This window comes from Balaenoptera ricei, chromosome 10 (genome assembly GCF_028023285.1).
Source record: "Balaenoptera ricei isolate mBalRic1 chromosome 10, mBalRic1.hap2, whole genome shotgun sequence".
Classification (NCBI taxonomy): domain Eukaryota; kingdom Metazoa; phylum Chordata; class Mammalia; order Artiodactyla; family Balaenopteridae; genus Balaenoptera; species Balaenoptera ricei.
Window position 1 is genome coordinate 64,220,782 of NC_082648.1, and position 22,266 is coordinate 64,243,047.

At 35.4% G+C, this 22,266-nt stretch overlaps 1 protein-coding gene across 5 annotated transcripts in view; it reads right to left on the bottom strand.

The window, feature by feature from the left end:
• OSBPL8 (oxysterol binding protein like 8) overlaps positions 1–22,266 on the bottom strand; it is a 198,125-nt gene that overhangs the window by 91,720 nt on the left and 84,139 nt on the right. For 2 of the 5 annotated variants that reach the window (XM_059936550.1, XM_059936551.1), the window contains exon 2: positions 2,882–3,019. In XM_059936550.1, the coding sequence (XP_059792533.1) occupies positions 2,882–2,972 (91 nt within the window). In that variant the 5' untranslated portion in view covers positions 2,973–3,019. Of the gene's footprint in view, positions 1–2,881; positions 3,020–13,217; positions 13,255–19,701; positions 19,722–22,266 lie in introns of those variants that run through there. The other 3 variants (XM_059936549.1, XM_059936552.1, XM_059936553.1) reach the window with 3 other exon arrangements.

The following is a 22,266-nucleotide window of genomic DNA, read 5'->3' on the forward strand; positions in this document are numbered from 1 at the left end:
ACCCTAATGTTGTAATTGATCTTGATCATCAAAGAGTGCTTGCACCTTTAGGTGAAAAGTTGATGGGGAACAGAATATTTACTAGGTGCCAACTGTCTTTTACTTTCAGGTTATAAGGGGAGAAAAGATGCAACTTTCAATTGAAGAGGATCAGGCTGTCACCACCTGAACTTACTGATCAATCTCACATCACTAATAGTGGGACAATCGTATGTTGAGTGAATTCTCATGCAAGGCAGCATGAAGTGGTACACATCCCCTAGAAAACAATCTTGCCAAAAATGTTCAACCTGAATGTAATCAAGCCTTTGCATTTAACTTCCAGTTCACAGAAAATACAAAAGACACGGGGAAACAAATAAAACAATACTGCAAGGAGGCAATCAAATCCAAAAGGTCAAACACTCTGTAGGGACATTGACCTAGTTTCTTAAAAAAGTCAAAGGCACAAGAGAAAATAAGAGTAAACAAGGAGGCTCTTTGGGATTAAAGGAGATATAACAACCAAATGCAATGCATGAACTTTTCTTGGATCCTGGTTTCAAGAAGCTTATTGCAAAAAACTTGGGGACAATTGGGGAAATTTAAATTTGAGCTAGGTCTTAGCTTATATTAAATAATTATCATTAACTTTGTTAGATCTAATAAAGGTTTTATGGTTATATAAGAAAATGTTCTTAATTTTTAGAGATGGATTAAGTATTTGGGGGTACAACATCATGAGGTCTATGATTTACTCCAAATATTCCAGCCCCACCCCCAAATAAATAAAATAAATCCAAAAAAAGGTTAATAATTTCTTACATCTACCTGATGGATTTATTAGTGTTCATTGTACTATTCTCTCAAATTCCCTGTTTGCCTGAAAATGTTCGTGACACATATGATAGTAGTTTTAATGATTAGTAACTAACCTTTTTGTTGCTTCATTAAATTCCAAGTTAAAGAATTCCTCTAAATATTCTAGTACACAGATATATGAATCAGATGAATCATATTTATTACAGTCAAAATTCTGGTGCACAGAACAAAAAAATCACGTAAGCTGCATCCTTTCAGAATTTTATCTTAATGAAGCTTATTTATACCATTGTGTACCATATATCCATTTTCAAAAAAGCATTTAGAAACAAAAATACCAATTTTCCAAAATATATTCAACAACCAAGCAATAAATTTTAGCATAGTAGTAATTGTTTTTATCTTGTTAAAGTTTTTCCAATTCCTGCAATGCTATGTAAAAATGTCTCCATCTAACACGACTAGAAAAACATTTTCCACTGGAATAAATTAGAAAATGATCATGTAGCTTACTATTAACCAGTTAATATTCATTTAAAAAGAAATAACTAAAGCCTACTTCAAGGAATAATTCATAAAGTAACAACACTAAAACCTGTCTAACTATGCAGACAGTATAACATAATTGTTAAGACTAAATTTTTAAAAATACTTGATAACCTAAGTACATATTAGCTTTCAAACACCAAATTTAAGTTCTTAGTTTTAAAAGCAGAAGTCTTTCTACCACAGTTACCAGTAGTACCACAGGAGAGTTCAAAGCATTTGATCAAATAAACTTTAGCTAAGAAGCAGAATCCAATATACAAAAGGTATCAATTATGAATTAGGAATTTCATAATCCCTGGAAGTCCCTAAGACTCTTTTAAAGGGTCTGCAAGGTCAAAACTAGTTTCATAATACTTTTTCACTGTGTTGACATTTTCACTGATAGTGCAAAAGCAATGCTGGGTAAGACCACTGGCACTTCAGCACATATCAAAGCAGAGGCACCAGATTGCAGTAGTAGTCACTGATTTCTTCACTGCCATGCACTTGCAGTAAAAGAAGGCCAGTTTCACTTACAAATGTCCTTGATAAAGCTAGACATAAATTAAAGAGATTTGCAAAAACTGTATAACAGTAGTTCTCAGCCAGAGACAATTATCCTGCAAGGGACATTTGTCAAGATCTAGAGCTATTTCTAGTTGTCACAATCAGGAAAAATGCTATTGGCATCTACTGTGTAGTGGCCAAGGATGCTGCTAAATATCCTACAATGCACGGGATATCTCCCCTCAACAAAGAACTATCCAGCCCCAAATGACAATAGGGCCAAGGTTGAGGGACCCTGAGGGAAAAGAATACTACTCTTCTCATTCTCACTCAACTTTTTATTGGTGGGGGAGAGGGGGACAGTTATTTTTCATAAAAATATTTTAATCATATTAACCTGTGATAGGTTTATTATTTAATTTTAAATGAATTAAGAGTAAACATTTTAAACAAACTATTACATATAAAATAAGCTACAGGATTTATTATATGACACAGGGAATATAGCCAATATTTTATAATAAATATAAATGGAGTATAACCTTTAAAAATTGTGAATCACTATATTGTACACCTGTAATGTGCATAATATTGTACGTACATCAACTATACTTCAATTAAAAAAATAGAGTAAACATTTTTTTAAGGTTTTAGTTTTAATTTACAATACAGTAAGTATCAAGAAGTTACCTAACCCACATAAACGAAAGTTCTTTGGGGGCCTCAGTAATCTTTGACAGTACAAAGGAGCCCTGAGACCAAAAAGTTTGAGAATCACTGAATTAGAAGAATGATACAACTAACCAAATATGTTGGAGAACATAAGGGGACTCTTATGTCCTTTAAAGGACTCTAAAGGAAAATGCACTCATTTCAAGAGTATTATGAACGATCAAAACAAACATAAACGTTTATAAAACCAAACAGTCCAAAAGAAAAGTCATGACAGACCCCCAAATGTCATTTTCTCCCTGAACACACACACACACAAACACACACCACACCATTAACAACAACAAAAAACACTGAAAGTACAACTCCTTACCCTGGCTATGAGGACTTGCTGGACTAAAAGATGGCTGATACAAATCTTTGGTTGGCGTTGGAAAAGCTTCTTTCCCTTGGCGCTGACTCATCTTTCCTGGTGTCAGGTGTTGAATATCGTCACTGTTTGCTACCACAGCTCAAGGAAAGAAGGGAAAAAGAATTAGTACTTAAGTCATAGATTTACGTAAAGGCATAGTTAATAACATGGAATAGAACTATGATTGAAATGGCCTAGGTGGTTATATTCATTTTACCAACTCAATACTTTAATAAATTAATGTAATTGTTTTATTTTTAGTTTGTTATCAATTCAAGATGAATTTATAGGTATGAGTCAAATTATACAAATTATAGACCTCATAAAAATGAAAGTACATATTCTGATAATGAAAGTACTCCAAGGTTTACTGTCAACCTTTCATTGTGTTATTAACTCTATATATTTGCCAATAGAGCAGTAAGCAATAGACAACGTCATTTCACAGAAGAAATACAAATGGTCAGTAAACACATGAAAAGATAGTCAACCTCATTAGTAATGAGAAAAAAATACAAATTAATAGCAGTATAAAATGGTTAGAATTTCTACTCTAATTTCTAATTTTCATGGAAAGTAGATGTGATTCTTATTTTAGAGATGGAGAAACTTTAGGTTCAGAGATTGTCTTGCCTAAGACTAAGTAATAAAGGTAAGATTCTAACTTAGGACCATTTGGTTTAAAGTCTGGTCTCGAAAGCTTGCTGCCCCAACAATCAATCTAGTGTTTAAGGCTGCTGTTCACCCATTTGACCAAGCTACTAATAGAGGAGAGCAATGCCCAGTTCCAGAGAGGACAGAAAAGAGAAAAATACTCATTGAAGGAGTAGGGCAAATCATGAGCAAGTCCACAGTGCCCCAGGATCTCCATCCTTTCATTTTATATAACTGTGCTTTTCAGTCTATGAAAACTTTAGTTTTATCTTGAGAGAGGATGATTCTGTCTTCAGTCTAGATGTAATTTTAAACTTAATGAGAACTTAATATTCACATTTTTAATCACCTTATCTTTTTTTTTTTTAAATTTTATTTATTTATTTATTTATGGCTGTGTTGGGTCTTCGTTTCTGTGCGAGGGCTTTCTCTAGTTGCGGCAAGCAGGGGCCACTCTTCATCGCGGTGCGCGGGCCTCTCACTATCGTGGCCTCTCTTGCTGCAGAGCACAGGCTCCAGACGCGCAGGCTCAGTAATTCTGGCTCACGGGCCCAGTTGCTCCGCGGCATGTGGGATCTTCCCAGACCAGGGCTCGAACCTGTGTCCCCTGCATTGGCAGGCGGATTCTCAACCACTGCGCCACCTGGGAAGCCCCCACCTTATCTTTTAAATCGAATTGCTTTAACATGTTTTCAAATTGTGCTAAAGTTATCAAAATTACATTTTAGCTCCTTAAATTTTAAAGTAAAAATTCAAAAATACTTTCACTTATCATCCAAGTAAAGATATAAAAAATTTATTTTCCCATCAAGTCCATAAAAAAGAATCCTTACACTGATGACTACTAATTTTTACCTCCTCTTAAACTCAAGAACTCACATATCCAACTACCTGCCTTATAATCACCTCTATTATTTTACAGACATCTCAAATTTATCCAGAACCGTTCTTGCCTTTCCTTATCCTCCAAACCTGCCTCTCTCCCATCTGTTAATGGAATCACTATTCCCCTCCCCCACTTTCTTAGGCCAAAAACCTTAGATGTATTCTTCGATTTTTCTCTTTCTTTCACATTTCATATCCAATTCATCTGTGAGATCTTTATACTCTATCTTCAAAATTTATCTGGAATCCTCCTACTTCTCCTCACTTCCACAACTACCACCCTGTTCCAAGCCACCATTACCACCATTATCACAGCAGCAGATTTCTACTTAGTCTCCAGACTTAGCATCTTGCTCCCTGCCTTGTGTAGAGTTCATTCTCTATACAGAAGCCTGAGTAATCTTTGTAAACCATAGATCAGATTTGTATTAAGCAGAAATATCCACAACGGCTTTCCATTATATTTGCAATAAATTCCATGGCCTAAAGATTCAACAGTCTGGCCCTTGCTTATCTTTCCAACCTCATTCTCTACTATTCTCCTCTTTATTCACTTGGTTCCAGCCATAATGGCCTTCTTGGTATTCCTCAAACATGCCATCTTGCCCCAGTCGCAGCCCTTATATCTTTTTTCCCTTCTACCTGGAATACTTCTACCCCAGATCTTCATATTATTGACCACTCTCATCATTTGTTGTCTGTGTTCCAATGTCATCTCTTTAGAAAAGCCCCTCATTGTGTTTTTTGATAAGTCAGTTCCTAATTTTAATAGAATACAATTTATCAATTCTGGTTTTGAGTTTTTTTTGTTTTGGTTAGTGCCCATTCTACCACAATTATATTCTGTCACGTTACCCTACCTGATTTTCACTGTAGCTCTTATCAGTACCTGAAATTATATCATTTATTTGTCTATTACCTGCCTTCTACATGAGACCATAAATTCCATGAGAAGGGAGTTTTGTCTGCCTTATTTTTCCATAAATCCTCAAGTCCCAGTGCGATTCTGGCATACTGAAGGTGTTCAAAAGAATTTTGTTGAAGGAATCAAATCAACAAATTTTATATTTTTATGAAACTTCATTATCATAAAGTATATGGTGACTTATTCAGTTACTAAATCCAATATCCATTTAATACCTAAAAATTATTACTGAAATTTAAAATGTATGGTACTGATATAGAGAGAGACAAATTGATCTAAAGACCTTAACAGAGAGCTCTCTGAGACAAACCCATGCATATGTGGAGTGTGTATATATGCTAGAGGTAGGAAGACTATGCAATTAATAATATTGATACTAGGAAAATTGGTCACCCATGTTGGAAAAATAGGTCCCACTCTCATACCACACACAAAGAAAATTTTTTATGAAATTAAAAACATAAATGCAAAAAGCAAAACTTGAAAACTTTTTAAAGAAAATTTAAGAGAATATCTTTATAAATTTGGGGTAGGAAATGATTCCTTTAAAACCCATGCACCTATGGTCAAATAATCTATGACAAAGGAGGCAAGGATATACAATGGAGAAAAGACAGTCTCTTCAATAAGTCGTGCTGGGAAAACTGGACAGCTACATGTAAAACAATGAAATTAGAACACTCCCTAAAACCATACACAAAAATAAACTCAAAATGGATTAGAGACCTAAATCTAAGACCGGACACTGTAAAACTCTTAGAGGAAAACAGAGGAAGAACACTCTTTGACATAAATCACAGCAAGATCTTTGTTGATCCACCTCCTAGGGTAATGGAAATAAAAACAAAAATAAACAAATGGAACCTAATTAAACTTAAAAGCTTTTGCACAGCAAAGGAAACCATAAACAAGACAAAAAGACAACCCTCAGAATGGGAGAAAATATTTGCAAACCAATCAACGGACAAAGGATTAATCTCCAAAATATATAAACAGCTCATGCAGCTCAATATTAAACAAACAAAAACCCAATCCAAAAATGGGCAGAAGACCTAAATAGACATTTCTCCAAAGAAGACATACAGACGGCCAAGAAGCATATGAAAAGCTGCTCAACATCACTAATTATTAGAGAAATGCAAATCAAAACTACAATGAGGTATCACCTCACATCAGTTAGAATGGGCTTCATCAGAAAATCTACAAACAACAAATGCTGGAGAGGGTGTGGAGAAAAGGGAACCCTCTTGCACTGTTGGTGGGAATGTAAATTGATACAGCCACTATGGAGAACAGTATGGAGGTTCCTTAAAAAACTAAAAATAGAATTACCATATGATCCAGCAATCCCACTACTGGGCATATACCCAGAGAAAACCATAATTCAAAAAGACACATGCACCCCAATGTTCATTGCAGCACTATTTACAACAGCCAGGTCATGGAAGCAACCTAAATGCCCATCAACAGATGAATGGATAAAGAAGATGTGGTACATATATACAATGGAATATTACTCAGCCATAAAAAGGAATGAAATTGGGTCATTTGTTGAGATGTGGATGGATCTAGAGACTGTCATACAGAGTGAAGTAAGTCAGAAAGAGAAAAACAAATATCTTATATTAACACATATATGTGGAACCTAGAAAAATGGTACAGATGAAATGGTTTGCAGGGCAGAAATTGAGACACAGACGTAGAGGACAAACGTATGGACACCAAGGGGGGAAAGCCGTGAGGGGGTGGGGATGGTGGTGTGATGAACTGGGCGATTGGGATTGACATGTATACACTGATGCGTATAAAATTGGTGACTAATAAGAACCTGCAGTATAAAAAAATAAATAAAATTAAATTCAAAAATTAAAAAAAAGACACAACAAAGCACTAACCAAAAAAGAAAGGAAAAAAAATTAAGAATTAATCTAACCAAAAGATATAAAGAAATCGACAAAAAACAAGAGAAAATATTTGCAACACATATAATTAACAAAGAGTTGGTATCCAGAATATGTTAAAAAAAAAAATCCTATAAATCAATTAGAAAAAGGCCAAAAATGCAAAAGAAAAATGGGAAGATGCATCGAAAAGAATGCCTGAGAATAAACTTAACCAAGGAGGTGAAAGACCAGTACACTGAAAACTGTAAAACACTGAGGAAAGAAATTGAAGAAGACACACACAAATGGAGAGATATACCATGCTATGGATTGGAGGGATAGTATTAAAATGTCCATCCTACCCAAAGCAATCTACAGACAATGCAATCCCTCTCACAATTCCAATGGAATTTGTGTGGAACCACACAAGACCCCAAGTAGCCATCTTGAGAAAGAAGAACAAAGCTGGAGGCATCACACTCCCTGATCTCAAATTATATTACAAAGCTACAGTAATCAAAACACTGTGGTATTGGCATATAGAGGGACACATAGATCAATGGCACAGAATAGAGAGCCCAGAAATAAACCTACACATATATGGTCAATTAATTTATGACAAAGAAGCCAAGAATATACAATGGGGAAAAGGCCAGTCTCTTTAATAAATGGTGTTGGGAAAACTAGACAGCCACATGCAAAAGGATGAAACTGGACCACTTACTTTCTGACAAAAAAATTAACTCAAAATGGATTAAAGACTCAAATTTAAGACCTGAAACTATAAAACTAGAAGAAAACTGGAAGTGACCTTCTTTTTTTTCTTTTATTTATTTATTTATTTAATTTATTTATTTTTGGCTGTGTTGGGCCTTCATTGCTGCACGCAGGCTTTCTCTAGTTGCGGCGAGCGGGGGCTGCTCTTCGCTGCGGTGCGTGGGCTTCTCATTGCGGTGCACGGGTTTTTCATTGCAGTGGCTTCTCTTGTTGCAGAGCACAGGCTCTAGGTGCGCGGGTTTCAGCAGTTGCAGCACACGGGCTCAGTAGTTGTGGCTCGCGGGCTCGAGAGCATAGGCTCATTAGTTGTGGTGCACAGGCTTAGTTGTCCTCGGCATGTGGGATCCTCCCGGACCAGGACTTGAACCCTTGTCCCCTGCATTGGCAGGTGGATTCTTAGCCACTGCACCACCAGGGAAGTCCCTAGAAGTGAGCTTCCTGACATCAGTCTTGGCAATGATTTTTTAGATTTGACACCAAAAGTAAAGGCAATAAAAGCAAAAATAAACAAGTGAAACGACATCAAACTAAAAAGCTTCTGCACAGCAAAGGAAACCATCAACACAATGAATGGAATAAAATGCTTGCAAATCACATATCTGATAAGGGGTTAATATCCAAAATATATAAAGAACTCATATAGCGCAATAGCCAAAAGGTACATGAAAAGATGCTCAACATCACTAATCATCAGGTAAATGCAAATCAAAACCACAATGAGGTATCACCTCACACCTGTTAGAATTGCTATTATCAAAAAGACAAGAAAAAACAAGTATTGGTGAGCATGTGGAGAAAAGGGAACCCTTGTGCACTGTTGGTGGGAATGTAAATTGGTGCAGCCATTATGGAAAACAGTATGTAGGTTCCTCAAAAAGTAAACCTATGTAGAACTACCATATGATCCAGCAATTCCACTTTTGGGTATTTATCCAAAGAAAATGAAAACCCTAATTTGAAAAGATATTCACATTCCATGTTCACTGCAGCATTATTTACAATAGCCAAGATATGGAAACAACCTAAGTGTCCATCAATGGAAGAATGAAATCTTTTCATTTGTGACAACATGGATGTCCCTTCAGAGCATTATGCTAAGTGAGATTAAGTCAGAGAAAGACAAATACCATATGATCTCCTTTATATGTGGCAGCTAAACAACCAAGAACAACAACAAAAACTGAACTCACAGATACAGATAACAAATTGGCGGTTTGCCAGAGAGGGGGATGGGGTTGTGGTTGTGCAAAATGGGTCAAAAGGTACAAACTTCCAGTTATAAAATAAATAAGTCATGTGGATGTAATGTACAGCATGGCAACTAGAGTTAATAATACTGTATTGCATATTTGAAATTTGCTGAGAGTAAATCTTTTTTAAAATTGAAGTACAGTTGATTTACAATGTTTCAGGTGTACAGCAAAGTGATTCAATTATATATCTATATGTATATAGATATTTACCTACCTATCTATATTCTTTTTCAGATTCTTCTCCATTATAGGTTATCACGAGAGTAAATCTTAAAGTTGTCATCATAAGAAAAAAAATTCTGTAACAATGTATGGTGATGGATGTTAAGTGGATTTATTGTGGTTATCACTTCAAAATATATACAAATATGGAATTATGTTGCACACTTGAAACTAATACAATGTTGTATGTCAATTATACCTCAATTAAAAAAATTTTTAATTAAAAAAAAAAGAAAAATGGTGGGAAAACGTGAACAGTTAGTTCATGGAAGAAGAAATGCAAATGGCCAATAAATGTACAAAAAGATTTTCATCCTCTTTAGCAGTCAGGAAAAAACAAATCAAGATCACAATGAAATAAATATTTTACACTCAGTAAAACTGAAAAAAATTAGTAAGTCTGATAATGCCAAATACTGGTAAGGATGGGATCAGTGAGCCATCTTAAGCATTGCTGGCAGAATATAAACTGATATAAGCACTTTGGAAAACCATTTAGATCTTATAAAAGTGAATTTCAGCATATCCTATGGGTCCAAAAATTCCACTCTTAGCTTTATACCTAGAAATACTCTTATATGTGTGTACCAAGAGACAAAAATAAGAATGTTCATAGCAACGCTGTTCATAATAGCAAAAATCAAAACAACTTAAATACTCATCAATTGAAAACAATATGGATATTGTGGTATAGGCATATAATGGAATAGTATATAGCACTAAAAACAGATGGTCTTTATCTATACCCAGTAACATGGCTGAATCTTGGAAATCCAATGTTAACTACAAAAAACATGTCCGAGAAGATGACATACAGCATGATACCATTCTTATAAAATTAAAAACCTAGCAAACCTTAGTGATACATATGTAACTTAAAAATAACCCAAAAAATCTGTTTTTGAAAAAGCAAAGAATAATAAACAAAAAAATACAAATTAGTCATCACCCCTGGGCAGGTAGGTACAGGGAGAGGAAAGAGAAGCAGCACATAGATAGACATGAGGCATTTGTAGGATTCAAGGTCTTTAGTTGAGTGGTAGGTTCAATATGTACTCACTGTATGATTATGCTTTATAATTTACATATGCTTCATATATTCTTTTGTAGTATTAGTACATTTAGGGCTAATTTAAATACATTATAAGAACAGCTAATAGAATTAAAGTATGCTTTAGTATTCCATCAGAAAGACATACATATCTAAGTCTTGAATAACTTCACTATATAAAAAAGGAAAAGTGTAAACTTAGTTCTATTTACCCCTTTCTAACTCCTTATTGATTGAGGTATTACTGTTTATTATTTTGATAACCTTGAAATGAGAGGGTTTGTAGATATAGCAATACACAGAGTATATTACCTTAAAAAAAACAGAAAGCATTTTTTAATTTTTCTCTCACCCCATTCACAAACATTAACTATACAGAAAATCTGCACAATATAAAAATCATTTTGATGTCCTATATCATTTGCACAATAGTAGACTATTCACATATAAACTCAAGAAGGGAAGTGACTTTATTTTCATTTGTATCCTTTGGCATAAAACTGACAATAAGTATTTACTAAATGCCTGGATCGATATTTGACCAATGAATCACTGCAGGATTCCAAAATAGTTTCTGGTAATTCAATCAACTGCCTCACCTTCTAAAGATATTAGCATTATAGTGCCCTCTCCTGGTTCTACTTTGTAGTCAAAGTAAAGCAAAGCAACCTACTTTGCTATTCATATTACTTTTAAATATGGTAAAAACTAATCACACTGGAATAATTAATAGTAATATAATTAACATACTGTAACTTCTAAGAGAATATGATTCTATAACTACCATTCTTTCTGAATTCAACTCATCAATACAAAATCTGAAGAATATTATAAGCCTCAAAGTCTGGTGTTTGCTTTTAATCTAAGTGAAAACTAAGAAGTAAAGCAATTGTTTAAAGTCATACAAATCTCTATGAAAATCCTAAATATCCCCTTACAGATGGTATACCTTTTCTCAAATACATAAGTAATTTGAATATGATCTTCATAGTTTTTTCATTCAATTGTACAGATCCTAATGAAGTACCATGTGAAATTACTTTTCACTCAAAAAGATATATGGTCTGCAGTAAATAATTATACAGCCTCGGTCTTTTAACAGTTGGCAGAATACAGTATAATCTCATCTCTACTATATGTTGTATATTTTAATTTACATATGCTTGAAATATATAACCACAATAAATTTCTAAAAATGCAATTCTATTTGTAAAGTTCAGCAGTGCCAATCAGTTCACCTGAGCCAACATCTAAATATATGAGGTAATTAAAGTAACAGAAAAATGCATTGAAAATATCTACCAGGTATCACAAGTAAGGCTGAACAAGAAAGCATAAAGATGTTTTGGGATTTGTATACTTTTTCTACTTTTAAATTTTACTATTCTAATAATGCTAGATGTATAATAAACAATATATTTAAAATACTATGAATTGTTGCAATTAGAATAAAAAAGGAATTTTAGCATATTACTTTAAATTACCTCTCTTCTCAGAAAACAAAATCACAAACATACTATAACCATTATTAGAGACAAACAGCAACTGATCTAGACCAAAGTATTTTACAAGTAGAAGAAACTTGGCCATTATCTTGCTCAGTCCCCTTCTTTAGCCAATAAAAAAAAATGAGCCCCAAAGTGGTGAACTGACTTACAACAGTCAATTATTTAGGAATAAATACTAAAACATTCTAAATTGATATAATTTCCACATTGGTCTTGAATAAAGTTAAAATCTTTGTCTGATTTATGATGCAGTAATATCTTAATTATTTGGTTAGACTTGAATTCAGTAAAATGATAGTTTCATTCTGATTTCTGAAAACCAGAAGATGACATATTGAACTAGCAACCAATTCTAACTCCTTAGATATTTAAGTTCTTAGCTTCAGGCTCTTCATCTACAAAATTAATGCTTTATTAAATTATCTCTGAAGTTTCATTCACCTCAGTAATTCTATGACTTTTAATATGTCACAAAGCTTTGAAATTATGTATTCATGGGTCTAACTCCCCTACTAGTATATAATGATCTTAAGGGCATGGCACATGTTTTATTCATCGTGTATCCCCTGAAGCTAGCACAGCATCTGGTCAAAAAATTTTTTTTGGACATAAATTTAAAGGGTGTATCTTCTAAATCCCTAGATAAAACAGGTCACTTGTGAAATCGCCAAAGTATACATAAAAACTTTTCATAACCAAATTATCTATTATGTAAAAATTCTGACAAAATAAGACAGTATTTCTCACTTTCATATGACAGTGAATTTGTTGTACTATATCCAGCCTCAAAGTACTCTGATCTATGCTTTGTGATGATTGTAGAAAGGATACTATAAAGAAGTATTAATTCATAACTTAGGAATTTTGAATTTATAAATTATGAATTAGATAACTGGCTAAATAAATAATCCATCTTCAGATAATCAAGATGTAAATATGCAAACACTAACAATCTCAGATGGACACTGACAACAGAGGCGTACTGAATGATCATTTATATTCTTTACTTTATATTTCAATGCCTGGAAAGAAAAGCAGAAGACTCAATAACCAAAATGGAAATACCATATGCCTTTTCTAAGTACACATCAAAATATTATCATGTCTCCAAACATGCCATTCAAACTTTAGCTACTTACTTGATGGCCCAAGGACATCTTTGCTATCACCAAGAAGCTTTTAATGCAGGGTAATTGAGCAGCAAACAAATACAATCCAAACCAGGAAGAAGCAAAATGTATCAGGATTGAAGCAGCAGTGAAACAAAAGGACAAGGAAAACAGCATTAGTTTATAAGTAGAAAGCACATGCATATCAATTCTAATAATCATAATTCGCAAGGGATTTTCTTTTCCACACATAAAAAGACCTTGGATTAGGCACTGTTTGCTTTAATTTTGGAAAATGAAGGTGGAAAGAGAAAAATGAAATCACTCAAGTATTTTGTTTTGAAAATTACTCAAGTGAAAAATTACTTTCAACTATAATTCGAGATATGGGTTAGGAGTGACAAAAAATTATTTAGAAATGTAAAGGACAGCCAGAAAGTTATTCATTCTTTAAATTCAAGTGGCTTAAAAATATATAACACCCATGCACTATTAAATATTAGTTCTGCATGCCATGAAAGCACTTAACACTACATAGAAATTCAGGCTGCTTCTTCTACATAAAGAAAGGAGTTTACTGAGTGCTTATATTATGCCAAGCATGTGCAAAGAGCTTTTACAGAGACATCAACAAAGTGGAACAAATTTTTTTCTCAAATGGCAAAAAAACAAAGAGGAGTATTGATTAGAAGAACAATAAATTTTATTAAGTTAGACAAAACTTTCTTAGGACCCACTAATATCAAGCATATAATCTAGAGCTACTAGTCTCTAGGAAGTCAGAAGATCCAATTCTTAAATGATTAACTTGCAATCAACTAAAAGAAACAGGAAAAAGACTGCTGACCTTTGTGTACTAACTATTTTAATAAACAGCATTACACTAAATGTCACCTATAGACAAGTGCTTTGGTCTCCCTTGGCAGGAACAGAGTCCTTAGTTCTCGCCTTCATTTCAAATACCAAACATGGAAACGTATCAGAAGTGAAGAAAGAAACAAACAAAAAGTTCCCACCACTAATGACATTGTTGTTTGGTCTTATTTAAAGGGAATGGGGAATCCTAACTGGTTTTGACCAAAAAAAAAAAAAAAAAAAAAAGTAGCAGTTGTTTGCTTTGGGGCTTCTGTTGTCTCCTAGGGAAAAAAAAAATATCTTGGCCCTGTTACTTCCCTAAAGTATGGTTATTTCACAACGCTTAAAATTATGTTCTAATGCCTTTAAAGGCATTTGCTCTATTCATTTTTTTCTAGTTGTCCATTTTAATTCATTCTTCTATAAACTGATTTCAGTTTCACAGATAAACTAAAAAAAAATACAGCTTTAGTGACAACGAAATAATTGTGCTCAAATCCATTACAGCTAGCAAGCATGTGGGAAGAGATTAAAGTATTTGTGGCAGGCAGCCTCTAAAATGGCCCCAGTGATTCCCCACTTTTTGGTGTATAATCCCCTCTCTTTGAGCATATACTGGACTTGCTGAATCACTTCTAATGAACAGAAAATGGCAGAGGTGAAAGGATGTCATTTCCAAAATTAGACTGTAATAAGACTATGACTTCAATCTTGTTTGCGGTCTCTTGCTCTCTCCTAGATAGATCATCCTGGGGAAAGCCAGCTGCTGCATCATGAGGCAACCCTGTAAAAAGGCCCATGAGGCAAAGGAACTGAGGTCTGTCCACAAACCCTAAGTGACCTTGGAAATGACTCTCCCGCCTCCCCTGACCCCCTCAGCAGCAGCTCCCACTCTCCAGTAGCTTGATTGCAACCATATGAAAGATTTTGAGCTAGAGACACCTAGCAAAGCTGCTCTTAAATTCCTGACTCACTGAAATTGTAAGATAATAAATGCTTGTTTTCTACCATTTAATTTTGGGATGATTTGTTATATACCAATAAATAACTAATACAATATTGGAAAACTGAAGGAAGTTCGGAACCTGACAGAGACAACTATTGCAAACTTTACAAATCCTTCATAGACATCTTTTAGAAAAATCTTCCTGTACTGATATGAATAATTACCAGTTTCCCTAGATTTACCTGTAACTTCCTAAAGGAAAGCAATGATTCTAACCATATTTACATAGTTAAGAGTATTTAATTTCACAAGGGCCAGTCACATTTGAAGCTTTTGAGCTGGTCTTCTACTTAGGATAAAAGATCAAGTTCACTTTCATTGTACAGTTCTGTATGATATAATTCTCAGATTTTGTTGATTAAAAGCACTATGTCATCTTCTGTGCAGCTGTACTCCTTATATATTTACTCCCAGAAAATAATCCCTAGCATATACAACAGCTTCTGAACATTTATTTCAAATTATGCTTTCAACATTATATCCTCAGGCATATTGGTGTCATATAAACCTGAATGTATTGTATTAATCCAATATTTTTCTCAGACTGAGGCACTGGAGAATAATCCAAGTAAACACTGTCTATTCTTATCATTGATCCATCATCCATCCATCCATCCAAATATTCACTGAGTACCTACTATATAGACAGGTACCATTTTAGGCACTGAGAAATATAGCAGTGAACACAACAGACAAAAATCCTGTCCTTGTGGTAGTTATGTTCTAGTAGGGAAGATAAACAATAACATAATAAACAAGTAAAATTTTGATGTATATTATATAGTATAAATACTAAGGAAAAATAAGCAGAAAATGAAGACATAAAATGTTAGGGAAGATGGAGTTAAAGTTTTAGATAGGGTGGCCTAAGAAGGCTTCACTACCAAGCTGACTGAACAAAATGAGGAAACTTACCATAAGGACTTAAAGGGGAAGAGTACTCCAGGGAGAGGGGAGGATCAAGTACAGAGTAGAGTACTTGGAGAGCAAGACTGGAGTGTTTGGAGAATAGGCCAGAGGGCTGGAAACAAGGCAAGTAGGAGAGTAGCAGATGAAGTCAAAGAAGCAAACAACTGTAGGACTTTATAGGACCTAGTCAAGGCTTCTGTTTTATTCTGGATGAAATAGGGGGCCACTGGATAGTTCTGAGAAAAGGACTAACATACATGATTATGTTTTAACAGGACTGCTCTGACTGCTATGTTGAGAATAGACCAGAGGGACAAGGGTATTATCAGTTCAGAGGTTACTGCAATAATCTAGGGGAGAGATGAAGGAAACTTGGACCAAGATGGGGGCAGTGAGAGTGATGAGAAGTAGTTAAGTTCTAAATATATTTTGAAGGTAAGGTCAACAGGATTTCCAAACAGGCCAAGCATGAGGTAAAAGAAAAAAAGGAATCAAAATGATGTCAAGTGTTGGAGTCTGAGCACCTGGAAGGATGAACTGCCATAATCTGAGATGGAAAAGACAGTGCGACAAGTTAGTTTACAGGGAGAAATATAGGTACAATCACCTCTTGGTATCCAGAGAGAACTGGTTCCAAGACACCTCCCACACCCACCCCACCACAATACCAAAATCTGTGGATGCTCAAGTCCCTTATATAAAATGGTGTAGTATCTGTATATAACCCATGTATATCCTCCTATATATACTTTATATCATCTCTAGATTACTTATAATATCTAATTCAAAGTAAATGCTATGTAAATAGTTGTAAATACAATGAAAATGCTATATAAATAGCTTATAGCATGTGGCAAATCCAAGTTTTGCTTTTTGGAACTTTCTGGAATTCTTTTCCCCCAAATATTTTCCATCTGCAGTTGGCTAAATCTGTGGATGCAGAACCCTCGGATATGGAGGGCCAACTGTAGCTCAGTTTGGAATAGGTTAAGTATGAAATGCCTGTCAGACATCTAAGTAAAAATGTCAAGTAGGAAGCTAGACACACAGACCTGTACAGGGAAAGGTTTAGGTTGGTAAGAAAATAGTATAAATTACGGTATGTGTGATAGTTAGGGTATATGATCTGAATGGCTTCATCACAGGAGATTGAAAAATGCCACAGGATAAAAGAACAGCCTCCAGATAACATATATTATAATGGAACAACAGAACTAAGAATTAAGCTGAAACACTACAAATAGAAGCAGAAACACAATGAAAAATAAGCTTCACTTCAGAAACCTTTCCCAGAAGGATGTGGATAAAAAGGCATTAAGTTGAGATGCAAGTGAAATCATCCTCCCAGAATTATTTGCAAGTGATGCTAACTGGGAAACAAGATATAAGTAATTGAAGATTCCATATCAATTTTACCAAGTAACTGACATCACTGAAGTCTCCGACACACTGCTGAACTGCACACTACACTTCTTATTCTTACTGCTTGTAGGATTGGGTCTAATTTGTGCAGTTCCATGTAGTATGACCCATGAATAAAGACGATGTGGAAGTACTGATGTGGAAATGCTCTATACAAGTACCTTTTAAGATATTTAAAAAAATAAAAAGCTAGCCGCTCTTCTTGGCTTTTGTTAGAGAACCAAAATACTACTAGAATTTCAAAGAATCCAGGAACTTTCTCCTCAGCTTGTTCAGAAAAAGAGCATTTAAGATATGACAGAAACATTTTCTCTCTCTGAGCAACTTATCATGTTTACAATTATCCCTTGAACAATGTCCATACAGTCATCTCAAATTTTTTATCATATAAATAAATTCTCTACTTTGGCAGAAAGCATGAGCTGAAAAATAATAAAATAGTAACATGCTTAGAATTTTCCTACTTAGTATTCAATAGCATACTACCAGTACTCTAAATAAAAGCATGAACTATAGCCATTATCTAAATCTTTACTGATTTTAGTCTACAAATATCAGGAAAAGAGCATAATACAAAAAATGTGATTTTACTTTAATGTACTTCTAAATATTTGCCATGCCATCTATAATTAGCATAAAACTTGTGATCTTTAAGAAATGTAAAGGAAGAGGTAGAAGTTCATAATCACACCCTTCAACCTGAGAAACCCCTCAGTCCTGAGCAATCCAGGACAGATGGCCACCCTATATATATAATACAGAAACAAAACCATGAGGTCTATAGCTTGATTTCACTGCCTTTAGCACGGCACCTCCCTGTTTTATTGATTTGACTTACCTGTTGAGCTTAAGAGAAAGTACAAATAGCTTATCAAGCACTGATATGAGTGGAGCTTAAAAATAAAATTTCAAGCAGATGGCACCTCTTCCCCCAATACAGTTGATCAAGTTGTACTCAGAGAAGCAATCCTACTTCAGTGGGCTCTCGGAAGCCACAATTCTGAAGAAGAATTATATAAAACATCTAAAGAGTGCTTGGACTTCCCTGGTGGTGAAGTGGTTAAGAATCCACCTGCCAATGCAGGGGACACGGGTTTGAGCCCTGGTCCAGGAAGATCCCACATGCTGCGGAGCAACTAAGCCCGTGTGCCACAACTACTGAAGCCCACGCACCTAGAGCCCATGCTCCGCAACAAGAGAAGCCACCGCAGTGAGAAGCCCGCACACCAACACAAAGAGTAGCCCCCGCTCGCTGCAACTAGAGAAAGCCAGCAAACAGCAGCACAGACCCAGTGCAGCCAAAACTTAAAAAAAAAAAAATAAGTAGAATAAATTTTTTAAAAAACAGAAAATTAAAAAAAAAAAAAAAAAAGAATGTTCTACTTAGTGCTATCTTTGGCTCTTCGAGTAAGAAACTTCAATGAGGGATATACAATGCAGCTGAGATCTGTTTGTTCTTTAAACAGGAGTCATCACTCCACACTTTAATGAATTTTTTCATATTCCTGCAATCGTTTGCAAAACACACATGTGCACATTTTATCCCTGAGTTTTACAGGAGAGATTTTAAGGGAATATTTTTCTGGGACTAGAGTTTATCGCTGTTAGAGAATATGATCTGATCTGCCAAGCAGTTACATTTTTGATACAGCAATTCCACCACTACAAATGTATACTAAAAGATGTGTTCAAGGATACTTATAACATCATTTATAGTAATCTACTTAAAACAGGGAATTAAATAAATAATAATACATTCACATAATAAAATACTATGTAGTCATTATAGTTTGGTTTTTTTTCTCAGGGACTGAAAAACATTCATTATATATTGGCTTTTAAAAGTAGGTTATACTGAATCACTTTGTTACACAGCAGAAATTAACACAACATTGTAAATCAACTATACTTCAGTAAAATAAATTTTTTTTTAAATTAGGTTATAAAGAAGTTTGTATGATATGACTCCACTTTTATGAAATTTCATATGTAAGATATACACTATGAACACACATATGCCACCAAAATAAAAACAGTGGTTACCTCTAGAAGGTAGAATTTTATTTATTATATTTTTCTTTATTGTTTAAATATGCCACATTGGTATGCATTATTTTTATAGTCAAAAAAGATTAAATCTATTTATATATTGGAAAAATGAAAACGCAATTTTCAAAGTGGTCTTTTCGATGTATATTAGCTATGTTTTATAATGGCATAATCATCTATGATTAAACATAGTGGAAAGTATATTTTAAGAATCTAACTTGAAATCCTGAAAAAAAATACAAAAATGTTAACATTTTGAACATAATACCATACCATATATTACTCTCTGTCTCTTGAACTTCAGCAACTTCTGTAAATGGCAAGATCTAAAAAAAGACAAATTTTCTCAGGAGTGATTTAATTTCGTATACCTGAATCTGAATCTAGAGAGCACGCACAGTTTATCAAATGAATTAAGTGGTGCATTAATCTTTTTAAAAGTAGCAAAAAAAAAGTGCAATAGTATGTTTACCAGTATGTGTACACTGGAAACTAAATCCTTAAAAAAAAATCCCGAGGCTTCAGGAAATTACAATCAATCTGCCAACCCGTGAAGTCTTCTCAGACATGTTCTGGGGCTTTTTCACAGTTCTTATCCTCCTTGCATATATTTAATTACATCAGCCCTTCCACCACGCAAGCCCTCTCCTCCTTTCCACGCAAGCCCTCTCCTCCTTTAGTTTCTAAAATACTCTACTGCTCTGGCTTCCTTTCTCCTAATTTCCTACCTCTACTTGGTCCTCCAATTCAATAAGTGAGTGACCTTAACCAATGCTCAATCCTCAACTATTGGTTGTTTTCTCTCTACCTGCTCTCTTCCTGCAGATTCCATTCTTAATCAAGGCTCATTTGCTACCTTTACTCAGACAACTTTCAAGTTTCTTCTTCAGACCTAGCCTATCTCCAAAATTTCATCCCAACATATTCTTACCTGTATGTTTGGACATTATTGCAAATTAACTTCTGGTTCTAAAATTCTGTTAACAGGCCCTGAACCAAGATGGCGGAGTAGAAGGATGTGCTCTCACTCCCTCTTGTGAGAACACCAGAATCACAACTAGCTGCTGGACAATCATCGACAGGAAGACACTGGAACTCACCAAAAAAGATACCCCACATCCAAAGACAAAGGAGAAGCCACAATGAGATGGTAGGAGGGGTGCAATCACAGTAAAATCAAATCCCATAACTGCTGGGTGGGTGACTCACAGACTGGAGAACACTTATACCACAGAAGTCCACCCACTAGAGTGAAGGTTCTGAGCCGCACGTCAGGCTTCCCAAACTGGGGGTCCGGCAGTGAGAGGAGGAATTCCTAGAGAATCAGACTTTGAAGTCTAGTGGGATTTGATTGCAGGACTTTGACAGGACTGGGGGAAACAGAGACTCCACTCTGGAGGGCACACACAAAGTAGTGTGCCCATTGGGACCCAGGGGAAGGAGCAGTGACCCCAGGGGAGACTGAACCAGACCTACCTGCTAGTGTTGGAGGGTCTCCTGCAGAGGCGGGGCGGGTGGTGGCTGTGGCTCACTGTGGGGACAAGGACACTGGCAGCAGAGGTTCTGGGAAGTACTCCTTGGCGTGAGCCCTCCCAGAGTCTGCCATTAGCCCCACCAAAGAGCCCAGGTAGGCTCCAGGGTTGGGTTGCCTCAGGCAAAACAACCAAAAGGGAGGGAACACAGCCCCGCCCATCAGCAGTCAAGCGGATTAAAGTTTTACTGAGCTCTGCCCACCAGAGCAACAGTCAACTCTACCCACCACCAGTCCCTCCCATCAGGAAACATGCACAAGCCTCTTAGATAGCCTCATCCACCAGAGGGCAGACAACAGAAGCAAGAAGAACTACAATCCTGCAGCCTGTGGAACAAAAACCACATTCACAGAAAGACAGACAAGATGAAAAGGCAGAGGGCTATGTACCAGATGAAGGAAAAAGATAAAACCCCAGGAAAACAACTAAATGAAGTGGAGATAGGCAACCTTCCAGAAAAAGAATTCAGAATAATGATAGTGAAGATGATCCAGGACCTCGGAAAAAGAATGGAGGCAAAGATTGAGAAGATGCAAGAAATGTTTAACAAAGACCTAGAAGAATTAAAGAACAAACAAACAGAGATGAACAATACAATAACTGAAATGAAAACTACACTAGAAGGAATCAATAGCAGAATAACTGAGGCAGAAGAACGGATAAGTGACCTGGAAGACAGAATAGTGGAATTCACTGCTGTGGAACAGAATAAAGAAAAAATAATGAAAAGAAATGAAGACAGCCTAAGAGACCTCTGGGACAACATTAAATGCAACAACATTTGCATTATAGGGGTCCCAGAAGGAGAAGAGAGAGAGGAAGGACCAGAGAAAATATTTGAAGAGGTTATAGTTGAAGACTTCCCTAACATGGGACAGGAAATAGCCACCCAAGTCCAGGAAGCGCAGAGAGTCCCATACAGGATAAACCCAAGGAGAAACACGCCGAGACACATAGTAATCAAATTGGCAAAAATTAAAGACAAAGAAAAATTATTGAAAGCAGCAAGGGAAAAACGACAAATAACATACAAGGGAACTCCCATAAGGTTAACAGCTGATTTCTCAGCAGAAACTCTACAAGCCAGAAGGGAGTGATATACTTAAGTATATCATGATATACATGATATACTTAAAGTGATGAAAGGGAAGAACCTACAACCAAGATTACTCTACCTGGCAAGGATCTCATTCAGATTCAACAAAGAAGTCAAAACCTTGACAGACAAGCAAAAGCTAAGAGAATTCAGCACCACCAAACCAGCTCTACAACAAATGCTAAAGGAACTTCTCTAAGTGGGAAACAC